The following is a 16,828-nucleotide window of genomic DNA, read 5'->3' on the forward strand; positions in this document are numbered from 1 at the left end:
AAGTTGTTTGTTTATTTTTAAATGACCAGTTTGCACTTTTTATTGAATCTCATGGTCCAACTTAGGACTTGTTAACACCAGATGCATTTTCATTAAATGTGCTTTATTTTTAAGTGCATGATAAATTGTCTTCAATAGGACATGTTCACACCATTCATTTTAGTCAATGCAAATCCATGATTTGCAAATGATATCAACACGACACACCCTATTGCATGTGTTATGTAGTGAACGAGCCTTTGCTTGTACATTTCTTATTGCAAACCAGACACTGACTCTACTTATCACACCTTTTGTTATGGAACTCTGAAATCTGACCCTAGCAGTGATGGGGCGTGGATTTTTTTTAGTCTGTAGACTTTACTACTCTTATGTAAATTGTCAGTATTCTCATGTTCTCAGTGTTTGTGGTCAGTGGTCTTATGAGGCTGCAGGATGATGGATGCAGGAGCCAACCAGCAATTGCTGGGCCACCCAAACCCTTCAGCACACAATGATCCAGCATACAGACGTCTCTGGAGGAAGATCTTCTCATGGTAAACTTAATTATTTATTTCAGGAGTTTACATAACCCCAAAAATGTATGCAATGCTTTATATATTGTACGATTACATCCGTCCTGTGTTCACCTTTTATACAAGAGTGGTCAGCAGGACCAATAGAGATAGTGAATCCCCCTATTTAGTGGTAGAGGCAGCAATAACCGCCTCACTATTCTATACAAATCATATATTATATTCACAAACATATATATGTGTGTATATGTGTATATATATATATATATATATATATATATATATATATATATATATATATATATATATATATATATATATATATATAACACGCTGTAGATACTATACTGAAACTACAAGCAGTTTAAAAAAAGCAATAGTTTTCCTTCCCCAATAAAAAGATTAAAAAATACTACTATTCATTCTTATGCAGCTGAAAATATGCGTTATTGCAAAATGTGAGACCCAGTGGAACAAGAAAAACAAAAAAAAAAAAACCTCTGCACTGCAGCATGGTGAGTTGAATGACCGGTTCTCAATGTGTAATTTGTTTTCCATGCAGGGAAGACTTGCAAGTACTGCTACAAACTAGACATGTGCATTCGTTTTAGTCCGAATGCATTTTCGTCCGAATTTCAGGTATTTTCGTTATCGTTTTAACAAACGATAACGAAAGTGCAGAATCCGAAAAACGAAAGATCCGACATAAACAAATGCTTTATTTTCGTTTTTGTTGCTACAACAGTTCGATATAGATAGGAGATTCGACATGATAATGACAATAACAATCTGTGTCCATCAAACCTGTGGTCGAATGTGCCTAACTTTAACTCTATTAGTCCAAGATTATTCTACATAGAGAGAAAAGATTCAATGTAGAGAGAAAAGATTTGACGTAGGGGAGAAAAGATTCGACGTAGGGGAGAAAAGATAAATAAAAATAATGATGATGATGAATGTTATTGGCTGATTGTAACCAAAGAGGAGGAGCGGTAAAATAGCTTGAACTAAGTACACACGTACTTTGGCTTATGGTGTCTGTTGAAAGTTCTAAGAAGATTCGATGGAGCAGGTAAACTATATGGCGTCGTACAGTTTAGCTGCTCCGACAAATCTTCTTTGAACATTCGACAGACACCATAAGCCTTCAATGACAGATTCGACCTAATTTGGATTTTCGGATGAATGCAATTTTTAACGAAAAACGAAATAAATAAAAACGAATTTCGGGAGTAGCTAAATAAATTTATTTTTCGGACGAAAACGGAATTCCGAAACAAAATATTTCAGTGTGCACATGTCTAAAACTACACAAGGACTTGCGCAAACGGACATCCCAAGAATTCAGTGTATTTCTGTGTATGGTCACAGGAGTTGACATACAGCTATGAACAGCAGCCTGTGCAAATCAATTGGAGGCTGTCATACGTCACAGCTGTATGCCTGTAACTGTACATCTGAGATCATCCATCCCTGTACACGTGTCTGTGGTTACATATGTACAGCCTTGGCACTTGTACAGGTTTCTGCCGCAGTTGTAAGCCAACATCTGTGACTCCTAGGTACAGAAATATGCTGAATTCTTGTGGTGTACACCTGAATGCAACAGTGTGCATGAGCCCTAAGTGTGAAAAAGCTTGTACAGTATTTAAGCAACCTACAGAATATATATTGTGGGCTCAACCAATATTCACGAGGATGTTGCCCATACATTTTAGAAGAATAGAGGATATAACGATAAACGCTGAAGACACAACTGAATGACCCTCTGTGACTAGTATCCTGGTGATCTTTCTAGTTCCTGCAATATTTAAAGTAGAATTCAAGCTTAAACACAGCTAGTCTCCTCCGCCCTCTTAACACCTATGCTGAGTAACCTGATTAAAAAAGATATATATACTTGCCTATTTTTCAGCCCGCTCTGGTCTGGTCATGTGATCCCTTGTATCAGCCAGATGCAGCTGCAGGGGAGAGGTGAGAGCACTCCTACAGTGGCTGGTAAAGCCTGGGGCGGTGACGTCACCCATAGGCATCAATGGCCCATCCGTTGTCGGTGCTCCCTCTCCCCTGCAGCTGCTCTGACTGACACAGGGGAACCAGACCTAAGCAGCCTTGAAATGGGTAAGTATATACCTTTTTAATTTTTTTTCGTACACAGGTTAGTCAGCATAGGTGTTAGGAGGGGTGTCCGTTATCAATCTAGTTTAGGGTGGAATTCTATTTTAACCACCTCCCGCACGCCATATAGTAAAATGATGGGCGCATGATGGGTCTCTCGTTCTGTGACGACGTCATATGACGTCGTCCCTTGGCGATCGGCAGTGCGCTGTGCCAATGGGACACGGTTCATCCCCAATTTGGGTAAAGACCTGATGACGAGGCACTTTACGAACGTGATCAGCTGTGTCTAATCACAGCTGATCCCATGTAAACAAGGAAATGCCGGTTATTGGCTCCCCTATTCTCACACTGACAGCATGAGGAGAGGAGAACCGAGGAGGGAGATCTGCACAGATAATTGGGGCACTAATCATCAGTACCCTGATTATCAGTGCAGCCCCAACAGTGCCCAGCAAAGATGCCAATCAGTGCCCAGCAGTAAAGCCAGGGGGGCCAATCAGTGCCCATAAGTGCCGCCTCATCAGTGCCCATCAGTGCAGCCTCATGAGTGCACATCTGTGAGGGAGAAAAAATACTTATTTACAAAATTTTATAACAAACTAAGTAAAACGTATTTTTTTTTCTTTTTGTCTTTTTACTTTTTTTTTTTTGGGGGGTGGGGATAAAAACCCCAATGGTGATTAAATACCACCAAAATAAGGCTCTATCTGTCCAAATAAATGTGAACATTTTTTTTTTAGGCACAATGTTGCATGACTGAGCAATTGTCATTCAAAGTGTGACAACGCTGAAAGCTGAAAATTGGCCTGGGCAGGAAGGGGGTGAAAGGGCCCCGTATTGAAGTAGGTAAAAGATTAAAGTGTCTGTCCAAAACCTTTTTTTCTAAGTTTGAATAGAGTGAGGATGGATTGGAACCTGTGTCAGGTTTTACAGCTATGCAGAACTCACTTCCTGTTTTCTGGCGACATTTCATCAAACAGGAAGGAAGGGGACGTCTGCAACAGCAACACAGGAATAAAATACTAGCAAAGTAGGGCAACACTAGAACCAGTCAATTGAAATTTTTGACTGTGCCCCTGTTGTAGCTTTTCCCCTCACCTCCTGTCCAGTGAAACTGTTGTCAGCAGGACTAGAAATAAGGATAAATCTCTCTACGGCTGCATTCACACTTCAGCGTTTTGAATCGCTGGCAGATTTCCTGCGATTCTGCCCGTGATTTGAAAGCCGCCGATGTGTGAAAGACAAATTCGCGGGTCTCGCGTTTGAGATGGCATTCATTTGAATGACACCTAAAATCGCGGTGCGGGTCTGCCGCGATTTGTCATTCGATAAATCTGGCTGCAGTCGTGGCAACCCGCATCGCATGAAGCATGTCGCCCAAACAAAGTGCAGGAGCTACTTTTGGACGACATGCTTCCCACAATGCGGGTTGCCGCGGATTGCAGCACGATTTATCACGGAAGACCCGCACCCCTGATTTTAGGTGTCATTCAAATGAATGGGATCTAAAATGTGAGTTCCGCGATTTGTCATTCACACATCGGCTCTTTCAAATTGCGGCAAATCTGCCCGAAATTCAAAACGCTGATGTGTGAATGCAGTCTAACAGAGCCCTGGGTAGTAATAAAAACAACAGGAGTTCTAATCCTTATCCACTCTACCAAAGCTAAAAAAAAATTGCCTTAATGTACATTTTAAATATTATTTTAGCTTATAAATAGCTGCTCTTTAGCCTGGGTTCACACTGCCGCAACTTTTTTTTTAATTTATTTTTTATTTTTTATTCTTTCCAACCACTGAGCCATAATTGCTGTAGCCATGCCAGAGTAGTTAATGTGCAGTTCAGGATCTAACCACCAGTATGTTTTTACATTTGTATTAGGAGTCTTCTCCTGCTCTGCTAAGTGTAGTACGAAACTAGCAAGTCTGGCTTATTGTCAGTGTTTGGGTGTTCCAGGTATCTGGACTGTTCCATTCACATGCAAATATGTGTGTGAATGGGACAGTCAGAGATGTGAAGAGCCAACCACCATGTCTAGGGTTCTATGATGTATAAATACAATACAGCTAATTGACATACAAAGTACTGGTCAGTCTACAGATTTTGTTTCCATGTATAATGTCTCCATTATTATTGTTTCATTAATATAGCACCAACAGTTTGCGCAACACTTTATAAAATAAAGGGAGACAGTATAGTTACAATACACTTTAAACAAGGGGAGCCTGCTCTGGGAGCTCACAATCTAAAACTGTCTGAAATGATTGTTTATTTACCAATAAATATTACCTGGCTGATACTTTCTGTTACTAAACCCAGGACCCTGCATTCACTATATCTGGCCTCCCACAGTACACAGAACATGGAAATGCAAGCCTTTATATGCAATGCAGAGGATTAACCCCTTAGGTTTCACAGTGGTTAAAGCTGAGCTGTTTTGTTTTGACAGGGGGACGGTCCCCCCGCCAGAACACTCTGATCAGCATTTTCTGCCATTGGCTGAGAGTGCTGATCGGGAGCCAATCGGCTGCTGGTTTTCCAGCATGCCAAACGGCCGGCTTCTGTCAGACCCGACATACACATGGCCGAATGACGGCCGTTTTTTTTTTTAAACCGGCTGATGTCTTCCGACAATCGGCCCATGTGTACCCGGCTTTAGGATCCATATGCAGCACACATTTTTTTTGCGTATTTAGATAAATTGGGTTAAGCTGGCCATAGATGGGTAGCATATTGAACAAAAATTCAAGAGAACCGAATAATCGTTTCTCATTAAAAGCATAATCTGCATGTGCATGTGGACTTCTTAGGACTCCCTCTGATTACCTGCAGCCAGTTGCTAGGGGTTTTCACTTATCCCCCCTTACTCCCGCTTGCTTGTTACTCAATAAACAGTCCAGAGATTTGGTTTTGATAATTATTTAGAACGTGGATGGGAGAAAGGAATAGTGGGATACTCCAACTTGGACTATTCACAGTAGATAAGAACAACTCTCACTTGGCCTTACTAGAAGATTTGTGGAAGCAGACACACTGCTTTTACCATACTGCCACATATATGGAAGAATTAAGTCCTCTTGCTCTTTCTAGCAGCAGACTTGATGCAACTACATTATCTTCAGGATATTCTCTAGCATCCCCTTGACTGACACCCGTCCATCGACTCTTTTAGCTGAGGGGGCGGGCCTCACAGGACAGGCCCAAAAGAAACAGATCTGTACTCACTGTAGGCAGAATCAGATCCTTCCTGGTGTCTCCCTTCCAGTCAGCTCGGCAGGACCTCTGGGTTCTCTCTCTCTCTCTCCCTCTCCCTCTCTCTCTCTCTCTCTCTCTCCCTCTCCCTCTCTCTCTCTCTCTCTCCCTCTCTCCTCTCTCCCTCTCTCCCTCTCTCTCTTCTCTCTCTCTCTCTCTCTCTCTCTCTCTCTCTCTCTCTCTCTCTCCCTCTCTCCTCTCTCCCTCTCTCTCCTCTCTCTCTCTCTCCTCTCCCTCTCCCTCTCCCTCTCCTCTCTCTCTCACCTCTCCCTCTCCCTCTCCCTCTCCCTCTCCCTCTCCCTCTCCTCTCCCTCTCCTCTCCTCTCCCTCTCCCTCTCCCTCTCCTCTCTCTCTCTCTCTCTCTCTCTCTCTCTCTCTCTCTCTCTCTCTCCCCCTCCCCCCCCTCTCTCCCTCTCTCCCCTCTCTCTCTCTCTCCCTCTTTCTCTCTCTCTCCCCCCCCTCTCTCTCTCTCCCCCCCCTCTCCTCTCTCCCCCCCCCTCTCTCTCTCTCTCTCTCCCTCTCTCCCCCCCTCTCCCCACTGTCTCTCGGTCTCTCTCTCTCTGTCTGTCTCTCTCTCTCTCTCTCTCTCTCTCCCCGTCTCTGTTTTCTCTATGTCTCTCTTCCCCCTCTCTCCCTCTCTCCTCAGAGAAGGCGCAGCCGCCCCCTCCCTCCTGGACCCGGCTCTCCAACTAAACTCCTGAGCACATGTGCCCCTGGCATTTATACAGTATCCCAGCATGCAACGCGGCACTTTTCCTCTGCCAATAGCCAGGGCTGTAACAATGCCTGCGCCCTCACTTATCAGGTCTCCTCCCACTGTCCAATATGCTTCCCTATTGGACCAATGTGGGATGTTTAGACAAGCTGACCTGCCCCTGAGTACAATGAGCAGACCTAACCAAACAGATCCTGCTCCCTGGTAGCAGAGAGCACTCTGTTTTACCCAACCATCTTCCTGATAAACAGACCAAAAACTATACTCTCTATTCTGGCACCTACCTAGGAGGGTGCTACATAAGTTTAACCCGAATTAAAAAAAAAAAAAGACTTTAATGCAGAAAATGAACAAAAATATAAAGATGAAGGTTAGAAAATTTGCTGGTTGCATACAAATCAACCTGATTACAGTGCAGCCCTAACAGTGCCCAGCAAGTGATGCTAGTCTGTGCCCATCAGTGACACACAGTGGTGCCCATCAGTGCTGCCTATTAGTGCCACCTAACAGTCCCCTTCAAAGCAGCCTCATCAGTGCCCATCAGTGCCGCCTTATAAGCGCACATCAGTGAAGGAGAAAAATTACTTATTTACAACATTTTCTGACATAAACTAAGAAAACCACCTTTTTTCAAAATTTTTGGTCTTTTTTCGTTTATTTATCAAAAAAAAAAAAAAACCGTGTGGTGATTAAATTCCACCACAGTATTGAAGTGGTTAAACTATCTCCGGTGTTGGTTTGACTTCACAAAAGCCATGATGACATTGTAAACTTTGTGCTGATCTTGCCATCCATCCTCCCCCCATCAACCCCCAACACTTCCCTTTTTTATACAAATTCACTGTTCTGTTGCTATCTGTGCCCATGCTGGGAAGATTTACACTCTTATTTGCTCAACGCCAAGAAAATAAAAAGTGAACAAAGTGACAAAAAGAGCCTGGAAAGGATTGGAGCAGGGGGGAATTTGTGCAGGAGAGGAGTGTAGCGGGTGGGGTACGTGCAGAATCTCCCCCAATATGTCTAAGGCCGGGTTCACATATGTGCGGCTGCGATTCCCAGCATGGGGTCCGGTGCATCCCTGTTCACCGGTTCAGGTGTGAATTGGTCCAGATTTTTGCCTGTATTCGCACCTGAACCGGACCCAAAGACGCACAGGACCCTTTTGGAATGCGGACCGCGGCCGCCCCTGACCTGTGCGAACCGGCTTCATGCTGGGCACACTCGCATGTCATGATGCAAATTGGATGCTGGGAAACACGCATCAAATTCGCACATATGTGAACCCAGCATCAATAAAGACAATAGGTTCTTTAAAGCAGAGTTCGACCCAAAAGTGTAACTTCCGCTCATTTGTCTCCTCTCCCCCTCCGGTGCCACGATTGGCACCTTTCGGGGGGGGGGGGGGGGGGGGACAGACAGGATACCTGTCTTTGACACGTATCCTGTTCCCACTTCCGGGAGTCCATGACGTCACCGCAGGGCTCCCTCCTCCTCCCCCTGTCGCCGGGCAGTAGGGTTCCCGCATGAAGCTGTTAGGCTACCCTGCCGGGTTCCCTTGCCCACAATGGCAGCGGCAGCACCCGACAACTGATAGAAACACGAGCTGTGGTGCCGACATCGCTGGATTCCAGGACAGGTAAGTGTTTGATTAGTAAAAGCCAGCAGCTGCAGTATGTATAGCTGCAGGCTTTTAACTCTAATGTTGTGAAATATTACAGAAAGAAACCATGTGATCTAGGCATCGAGGTCTTGTGACGGCATTCGGGATCAGTGTTTTTTTTTTTTTTTATTCTACCATGTATTTTAGCAATGCTGACATTCAGTTTCTGTGATTTAAAGATGAATTCAAGGTATGTTGCTTTTAAACACAAATACATTGATCCAGCTTGGATCAACTATACATATACCATACCTGTGAAATTCTCCTAGAAGCCTGGTCCAGCTAGGATCAAGGCAACTATATATATTATACTGCAGCCCAGGGACCGCATGTGACTCTGATACTTTTTGTGCAGCTCTTGGGGCCCCTGCAGGCACCAATAAGTGTTTCTCTATTGCCCTGTTAAAGCAGTGATTTCTAGAAGTCTCATGTAATATGTCTGCATCTGGAACCAACTCTTATACAATGTCTGAAGTCTCTCTTACATCCTGTCCGCAGCCTCTGCCCATCTCTTACATCCTGTCCGCAGCCTCTGCCCATCTTTTGCATCCTGTCCGCAGTGTCTGACCATCTCTTGCATCTTGTCCGCAGTCTCTGCCCATGTCTTGCATCCTCCTGTCCGCAGTCTCTGCCCATGTCTTGCATCCTCCTGTCCGCAGTCTCTGCCCATGTCTTGCATCCTCCTGTCCGCAGTCTCTGCCCATGCCTTGCATCCTCCTGTCCGCAGTCTCTGCCCGTCTCTTGCATCCTGTCCGCAGTCTCTGCCCGTCTCTTGCATCCTGTCCACAGTCTCTGCCCATCTCTTGCATCCTGTCCGCAGTCTGTGCCCATCTCTTGCATCCTGTCCGCAGTCTGTGCCCATCTCTTGCATCCTGTCCGCAGTCTGTGCCCATCTCTTGCATCCTGTCCGCAGTCTGTGCCCATCTCTTGCATCCTGTCCGCAGTCTGTGCCCATCTCTTGCATCCTGTCCGCAGCCTCTGACCATCTCTTGCATCCTGTCCGCAGCCTCTGACCATCTCTTGCATCCTGTCCGCAGCCTCTGACCATCTCTTGCATCCTGTCCGCAGCCTCTGACCATCTCTTGCATCCTGTCCGCAGCCTCTGACCATCTCTTGCATCCTGTCCGCAGCCTCTGACCATCTCTTGCATCCTGTCCGCAGTCTCTGACCATCTCTTTTATCATGCCCATAGTTTTTGATTTTATCCTGCTGTGTGTCTGCTGTCTCTGACACAGAATATTCACTGAATTTTATGTGCAGCCCTTTGTTGATGTTAAGGGGTGCACTTGAGTCCACCCCAAATATCAAGAAAGTTGACCACCATTGCTCTAGAAGTTGAAAATCCCTGTAGTAAACACCGCTACTCCAATAATCTCACTAGCTTCTGGGTCCTGTGACGAGAGTCTGCCCTCCTGTATTCTGGACACACTGTTGCTTGGCACAGGCCCCATTCAGGAAATGTTTTGCATTTCTCAATGAATACAAATCTTTCTTTTAACGGATGACGTGGAGAGTATAAGTTTGACTTGGTATTGGCCTCTTGCAGTCAACTGTACAGCAGAGTTCAGGGAGGGAAGGGAGAAGTAGCACAAGGAGCCAGTGATATGGCTGATAGGAGGAAAGAGCAGAGTGACAGGGAGATTATCTCATTGTACTGCTTCTCCTTTCGCTGGCCAGTCACAAGCTTGGGGTAGGAAGGAAGTGCAATTGAATCTGCAGCAGAGAAAAATCAGGTACTTTGCCCAGCCAGGCAGTACCATGTTATGTGGCAGAGCGGTGTAAATTTCAGGATGGATATAAATACAAATCCTTTGGTGAGTAAAACAATTCTCAAATATTGTATGGATTCCATCTTTGTATTTGCTGTAGCTGTTTGCTTGGAGTTGAGTTTTACTGAAAAAAAATGAAAACAGACAACATTGGCTGGAGTTCCCTGCTTTAAATATTGTATCTTCTGTTGCAGCCAGTGTACTAAATAAACCATGTACAGTATGTTAGCACCGTTGTCTGAATAATGTCCACTTTTTTTGCAGGCAGGTTCTAAAAATTGTTCTTCTGGGACAATTGTTGTCGCTCTTCTTATGTGGAACATCAGTGAGCAGCCAGCTCCTTGTAGATAATTATATGGTGGATACTCCGGTAATGCAGAACTTCATCTCCTATTTTCTGCTGTCTCTTGTTTATACTGTCTGGCTAGCATGTAGATCAGGTATGAGATCTTTTTTTTTTTTACTCTTATACACAGACTATAATAGTTTTTGGTTATTTTTTTTAAGTTTTTAAATACTAATTTTATAAATTCGTTTTTTAAGGTTCCATGCACACAAGTGTTTTTTTAAGCTCCTTATGATTTTGTTCTGCTCCTAGAAGCTAAATAGTGTTATACTATGTGTCCATGTACACTACATTACGCTATTAGCATTTTTTTGAGCGTCAGCATCTAGGAGCATAAAAAATATTGTTTTTGTTGTTTTTTTTTCTTTCAATCATTTTTTTTTTCTTTAAATCATTTTTTTTTCCTTTCAATCATTTTTTTTTTTCTTTCAATCATTATTTTTTTTTTGAAAAGTTCAGATCAAACAAATGAAGTAAAAATTACAACATTATATAGTGACTCGGAGAACAAACTCAACAGGCTGGTTGTACTGAAATTGATCAATGGATTGTCTTCAGTACATTCAGCCTGCTCACAGATGGATCAAAGTTTGGCCAATTCCTTTTGAAACAGCCAAATTTGTATCCATCTTTGGCCTGCTAAATACCGTATTTCAAAACTGTGAGGGGACAGGCTCTTTATGGTACAAGAAAATGGCACCATCGGCCTCCCACCCAACATCCCTTGACTGACAAACCGAAGTAGTCGAGCGGATCATTGTCAGCTTAAAAAGCCATCAAAATACAATAGGCACAGCAGGAGACGTGTCCTTCCTCGTGTGGAGGACTCTGCTTTTTATTTATTTTTTATTTTTTGCAAACCTGCAGCCTGAATAAAAAAAAACAATTGTTGTTTGGTGATCTTTACCCTGGATGAAGCACATTTATGCATCATACAGTGGGGAAGGAAAGTATTCAGACCCCCTTAAATGTTTCACTCTTTGTTATATTGCAGCCATCATCAAATGGTCCTGAATACTTAGGACCATGTGATATTTCAGTTTTACTTTTTTAATAAATCTGCAAAAATGTCAACAATTCTGTGTTTTTCTGTCAATATGGGGTGCTGTGTATACATTAATGAGGAAAAAAATGAACTTAAATGATTTTAGCAAATGGCTGCAATATAACAAAGAGTGAAAAATTTAAGGGGGTCTGAATACCCTTTGTCCCCACTGTATCATCATTTAGGATCATGCGGCTCTTGCTTGTGGCTGCTCTCTAATCATGAAACCTTTTACCATTTTTACAGAATTTGGATATAATCAGAGCTAATGGAGACTTTATTCACATTTTATGTTCTGTGTCTGTAGCACAGATGTGACGGTCTCATCTCTTGTTCAGTCCTTGTTTTTGATCTTGAACCATTATCTGCATCCTTTCTAAAACTTATTCAGTGTTCTGCTGAGCTATGATAAAAAAAAACAAGATAAGCATAGAATGTCTTATTGTTTTCATTGCTTTAATCCTTTGGAACAGGAGAGAGTGGACTTCTGTACATACTGAACAACAAGTGGTGGAAGTATCTATTTCTGGCTGTGGTCGATGTGGAAGCAAACTATTGTTTGGTTAAAGCCTTCCAATACACCACCCTCACCAGTGTTCAGGTAAGAGGAAATGTTTGTTGGTTAAAGGATGCTCCGCTGAGAAAAATATGTAAGCTGCTGACTTCCGTCCAAAAATTCAAACTACTTGCTTGTTTCTGGCTTTATTATTTAGAATAACTGACCCGGCCAAGCATGATATTTCAGTGACTGGTAGAAGATAGCTGTACGCAATCCCTAATGAACTTTTGCTTTTGTTCTATTAAATAAACCATTGAAAGAAGTTTGTATGGGCAGGAGAGCAGACCCTATTTGTCATAAATGCCTGGTGGCAGAAGGTACTTTTATGCACATGGTTTGGGACTGTAGTAGGGTACGACCTTTATGGTCACAGGTAACCCAGTTTGTTGCGGAAACCTTTGATCTTCCGAATATATGTAGCCCACTGCTGGGTATCTTGGGGGTGATAGAGGATGATGTAATGAGCAACAATACTAGAATGTTTTTGAGATTATTGTTTTACTATGTCAGGAAGCTGATTGTCTTGAATTGGATAAAGAGGGATCATCTTACCTTAGGAGCTTGGAAAAGATTAATCAATGCAAATATTACACTGTATAAAATTACATATGAAGCAAGAGGAAGTAAGAAAAAATGTAATAGAATATGGGGCAGATGGATAAACACAAAAGAAACTACACCATGTGACATCTAAAATTATTTTATTATAAAATATAGCCAAATGATAGACTGGGTAGGATGATATTGTGAGAACATGTTCCAGGGGACTGGAGAGATGACAGCGCACAGCACAATTGGTTTAGGAGGTATATACCTCTTTGGTTTAGTTCTTTAACTTTATATATATATATATACTTTTATATTTTTTTACTTTATTTTATGTTTTATACCAGATATTGGATTGCTGATAATTTGCATTACGATTACAGAAAATAACTGGTATTTTAGAGTTAAAAAATTGCTACCTGTACTGATATATCGTTTATCATAGGATGTTTATCCGAAACTACCCTTGAATGTTAATTATATTTTGACGGTTGCAACCGACAATATACCTTACATGCAATGTGTTATTCTATGTATGTACATCTGGCAAATAAAAACCTTTTAAAAAAAAAAAAAAAGAAAGAAGTTTGTAATATTAGTTCAATAAGTGCAAATACCTGTTGATCCTGACAATAATCTGCTAAACTGATAACTTACTGTACTCTCTGGTATTATCCGCGAACAATGTAACAGCTATTTTCTGTTATATTGCTCACATTTCTCTTGGTGTGCTACATAGAGATAAGGAAAGTGAGCAGTATTCTGTAATCCTAACACACTTTTTGTCTTAAAGTGTTTGTAAACCTTAGACATGAAATATGAACACAGCATATCTCTCTATAGTGTGTGCTTGTCTCAATGAAAAGCATGAAGTGTCGTTTGTCTACTGCTTCATTCCTCTGCTATCAGTACAAGTCACTTCTGACAAGTTTTCCTGACACCAAGAGAAAAACAGTGACAGGGGAGGGATCTCCAGTTGATTGACAGCCTTAGCTCTGTTCCTGTGAGCTGTGTGAAGGGGGTGTGTCCCTTCCCTCCTATCAGTTCTCAGAGTTCTCCTCACTGATCTCTGCACAGTGTAATTTAAGCTCCCCACCCACTTCTGATCTCTCTAAATTCAGCACTTTGAACAAAATGTAGAGAAGAGAAGACTGCACATAGACAGATACAACTATGTAGGAGGATTTATTTAATCTCTGTGCATCACCTGAGGACAATCTCTTCACTGGGTATATGTAAGGGTTTACAACCACTTTAAGGTGACAGCAGTGCTCCTCTATAGATAAAGTAAGCAGGATCCTCAAGTGAGAATAAAGAAAACAGCCTGAAAACAGAGAAACAAATGCAGCCACTACATCTAAGGCAGGGTTTCTCAATCAGGGTTTCATGAAACCCAGTGGCCTTCAGAGGTTTCTAGGGGTTCCTCGACCACTGAGCAATTTCTGCCTTTCAGATACATTCTCATGACACCGTTGATCTTTTTAGCTATTTGTCAGGAGTAATTCTTCCCAGTGACCACAAGTGTAAGGAGCATTGTATCATGAGTTGTAGATGTGGTCATTTTTAGCAGGGTTTCCCTGAAACTGGAAAGCTATTTCAAGGGTTCCTCTGTGATGAAAAGTTTGAGGAAGGCTGGTAAGCTGCAATATGTTTCATTTTGTTCTCGAGTTTAGATAAGTTTTAACAAACTGGAGCAATCTTTGAATGTTGGTTCCCTGGCCTTGCACACCTTTGTGACCACTATAAGTGGACCACGCTCATCATACTGGGACTTTTACCAGTATAGCTTCCAGTCCTCTATAACCTCTATGTACACAGCAATTTCACATTTCAGCTTTGGGCCTACTAATTTAGCAATAATATTGCTAGGATACCTAAATCATACCTTTGGAGTTTTAGGACAAATGAGGCTTGCTTTCGTATTGTCTCCCAAAAGTTTATTTTTATACATTTTAAAGCCAGAAAAAAAATTTGATTGATTTCTCCCTGTTATGAAGATACTAAAAGTATGTTTTTGATTCAAAGCATAGCATTGATTTTGAGGAACTCTATAAGGCCCCATTGACATGGGCCAGTTCCCCCAACCCACCACTCTGGTAATGGGCTCCTGTTGCTTCCTGGGATATGAAGGGGATATCCCAGGTGATGCAGGAGTAGGACACAAGGGGAGGTCAGGTTCACAAGTAAAAAAAGAGTGAGAACTATTACCAGGTTATTGAATTATGCGCTTAGAATCTTGTTGTATGCAGATAATACTTTACTTTCATGGAGGATTAGCAATGCATGTCTTAGAGGAAACAGGACAATGCAAGTGCATGCTTAGATACAGAAGGTACATCCTGTGATTACGTTACCACAGAGAATACACACTATAATACTGCAGTGCCACCTGCTGGATAGAAAGGTATAATGCATATACATTTTTCTTTTTTTTTGTCACTTCCTGTTTCACTCACATGCAGCAGTTTCACTTCATTCAAGTTGACATTATTAATGGATACTGGGAGATCTTTGGTGACACATTCCCCCATCCTGGCCATGTCTGCCCCCCGTTTGTGCTCTGTTGGGTTGGTTGTTCCTCTGCCTCCTCAGCTCCTGAGCTGGACGCTCATTACTGCTGCCCCTGGGTATCAAACAATTGGTAGTCTAATCCAGCCTTTGATGTACTACACACGCATCTACCCCTGATGAAGCGAGCATGGTCTTGCGAAACGCGTTGGGATACTTTTCATGCCTGTGTACTTTACAATTTACATTCTATACCATGATACGTTTAATGACATTTTTTACTGTATGTATCATTTCAGTGGCTTGGCTATGATTCATGTTTATGTTTGCATGACAATTTTAATACATTCTGAGACTGCATTTACTCTGTCCACTGGTGACTAACCGCATTCACCTCATTTAAAGTCTTGAGGCGATTTCCTGTTTTTTGTTGCATATATTGAGATGGAGGTGGTTTGCGGGTGACACTAGACCTTTTCCTTTTTGTATGTGTATATATGTATATATCTATCTCTCGATCTCTATCTATAGATATAGATATATATCTCTCGATATATATCTATATCGAGAGATATATATCTATATCTATCGATTATATATCTATATCTATCGATTATATATCTATCAATATATATCTATATCTCTTGATATATATCTATATCTATAGATATATATCTATATCTATAGACATATATCTATAGATATATCTCTATATATATTTCACATTATAAAGCAACTTTTCCCTACATGTTTTTCTTTCACTAAGAACATCCAATGCTTTTCAAACTTTATTAAAAACATTTACGTTGCATTATTCTTTCTATTTATTTAGCTTCTGGATTGTGTTGCAATCCCTGTATTGATGGTCCTTTCCTGGTTTATACTTCGTTCAAGATACAAATGGATCCATTACATTGCAGTTGGTGTCTGCCTTTTCGGTGTTGGAACCCTGGTTTATGCAGATGAAAGAACAGATGGCAAAGGTTAGAGTCCAAGTTTTCCTCTCTACCACTGTTTAGTATGCCACATATCAGGTGATGTATTGATAATCAATCTGTAATCAAATAAACAAAACCAGTCCTAAATTAGAATCTGAATCACCACTCTTATGGCTTTATTATTGCGCAGCCTTTCCTCTCAGTGATAGTTGTGTGTGCTGCTATTCAGTTGCATTCTCTGTCTGTTAAAGCAGATATATCAGATTGTAAGGTCCCATGAAGGTGGTCTTCAGCTTGAATTCAGGGGTGATAACTGAATAGCTGTGCAATTGATTAAGCATTTATTTTTCTTTCATGTAATTCTGATCTTAGCTGTTAGAGGGCATTTTTTTAGTATCTGTTATCCTACCTGAGCTCAGACAGGAGATAGGTCTAATGTTGGGTACACACTGATAATTTTCTTTTCTTTTTTGTTCGGTTTTCCAGCATGTCCCTTCCACAAAAGCCGATCGCAAGACCAGCTTCTAATAGATGAATCGGCTGATTTTCAGCCCATGTGTACTCAGCTTTAGGCAGTCCATATATTCTTTTTTTTTTTTTCGTTCAACCAGCAGGTTACATAAAAAACATTATCCAATTTCTCCATTCACACACTCTATGTGGATTAGGGAATCCTTCCCACTGTGATATTGTATTCTGACAGCGGGGAGCCTTCTGCGCCCTCAGAATACACTGATCAGCGCTGTCGGGTACAGCCGGTGGCACTGATCGATCAGGAAGAACCTGGCAGGCTGGTTGTACAGAAGTCAGTCAGTAGATCGAACTTCTGTACAACCAGCCTCCCCATTCAAGG

General features: G+C 41.8%; 1 protein-coding gene across 2 annotated transcripts in view; it reads left to right on the forward strand.

The window, feature by feature from the left end:
* Positions 1–258: 258 nt before the first annotated feature.
* Positions 259–16,828, forward strand: part of LOC141127010 (solute carrier family 35 member F2-like) — a 46,755-nt gene continuing 30,185 nt past the window's right edge. Inside the window, exons 1-4 of one of the 2 annotated variants that reach the window (XM_073613132.1) lie at positions 259–536; positions 10,298–10,473; positions 11,898–12,025; positions 15,870–16,020. In XM_073613132.1, the coding sequence (XP_073469233.1) occupies positions 436–536; positions 10,298–10,473; positions 11,898–12,025; positions 15,870–16,020 (556 nt within the window). In that variant the 5' untranslated portion in view covers positions 259–435. Of the gene's footprint in view, positions 537–9,738; positions 10,079–10,297; positions 10,474–11,897; positions 12,026–15,869; positions 16,021–16,828 lie in introns of those variants that run through there. The other variant, XM_073613133.1, reaches the window with a different exon arrangement.

Source organism: Aquarana catesbeiana, linkage group LG02 (assembly GCF_042186555.1).
Source record: "Aquarana catesbeiana isolate 2022-GZ linkage group LG02, ASM4218655v1, whole genome shotgun sequence".
Classification (NCBI taxonomy): Eukaryota; Metazoa; Chordata; class Amphibia; order Anura; family Ranidae; genus Aquarana; species Aquarana catesbeiana.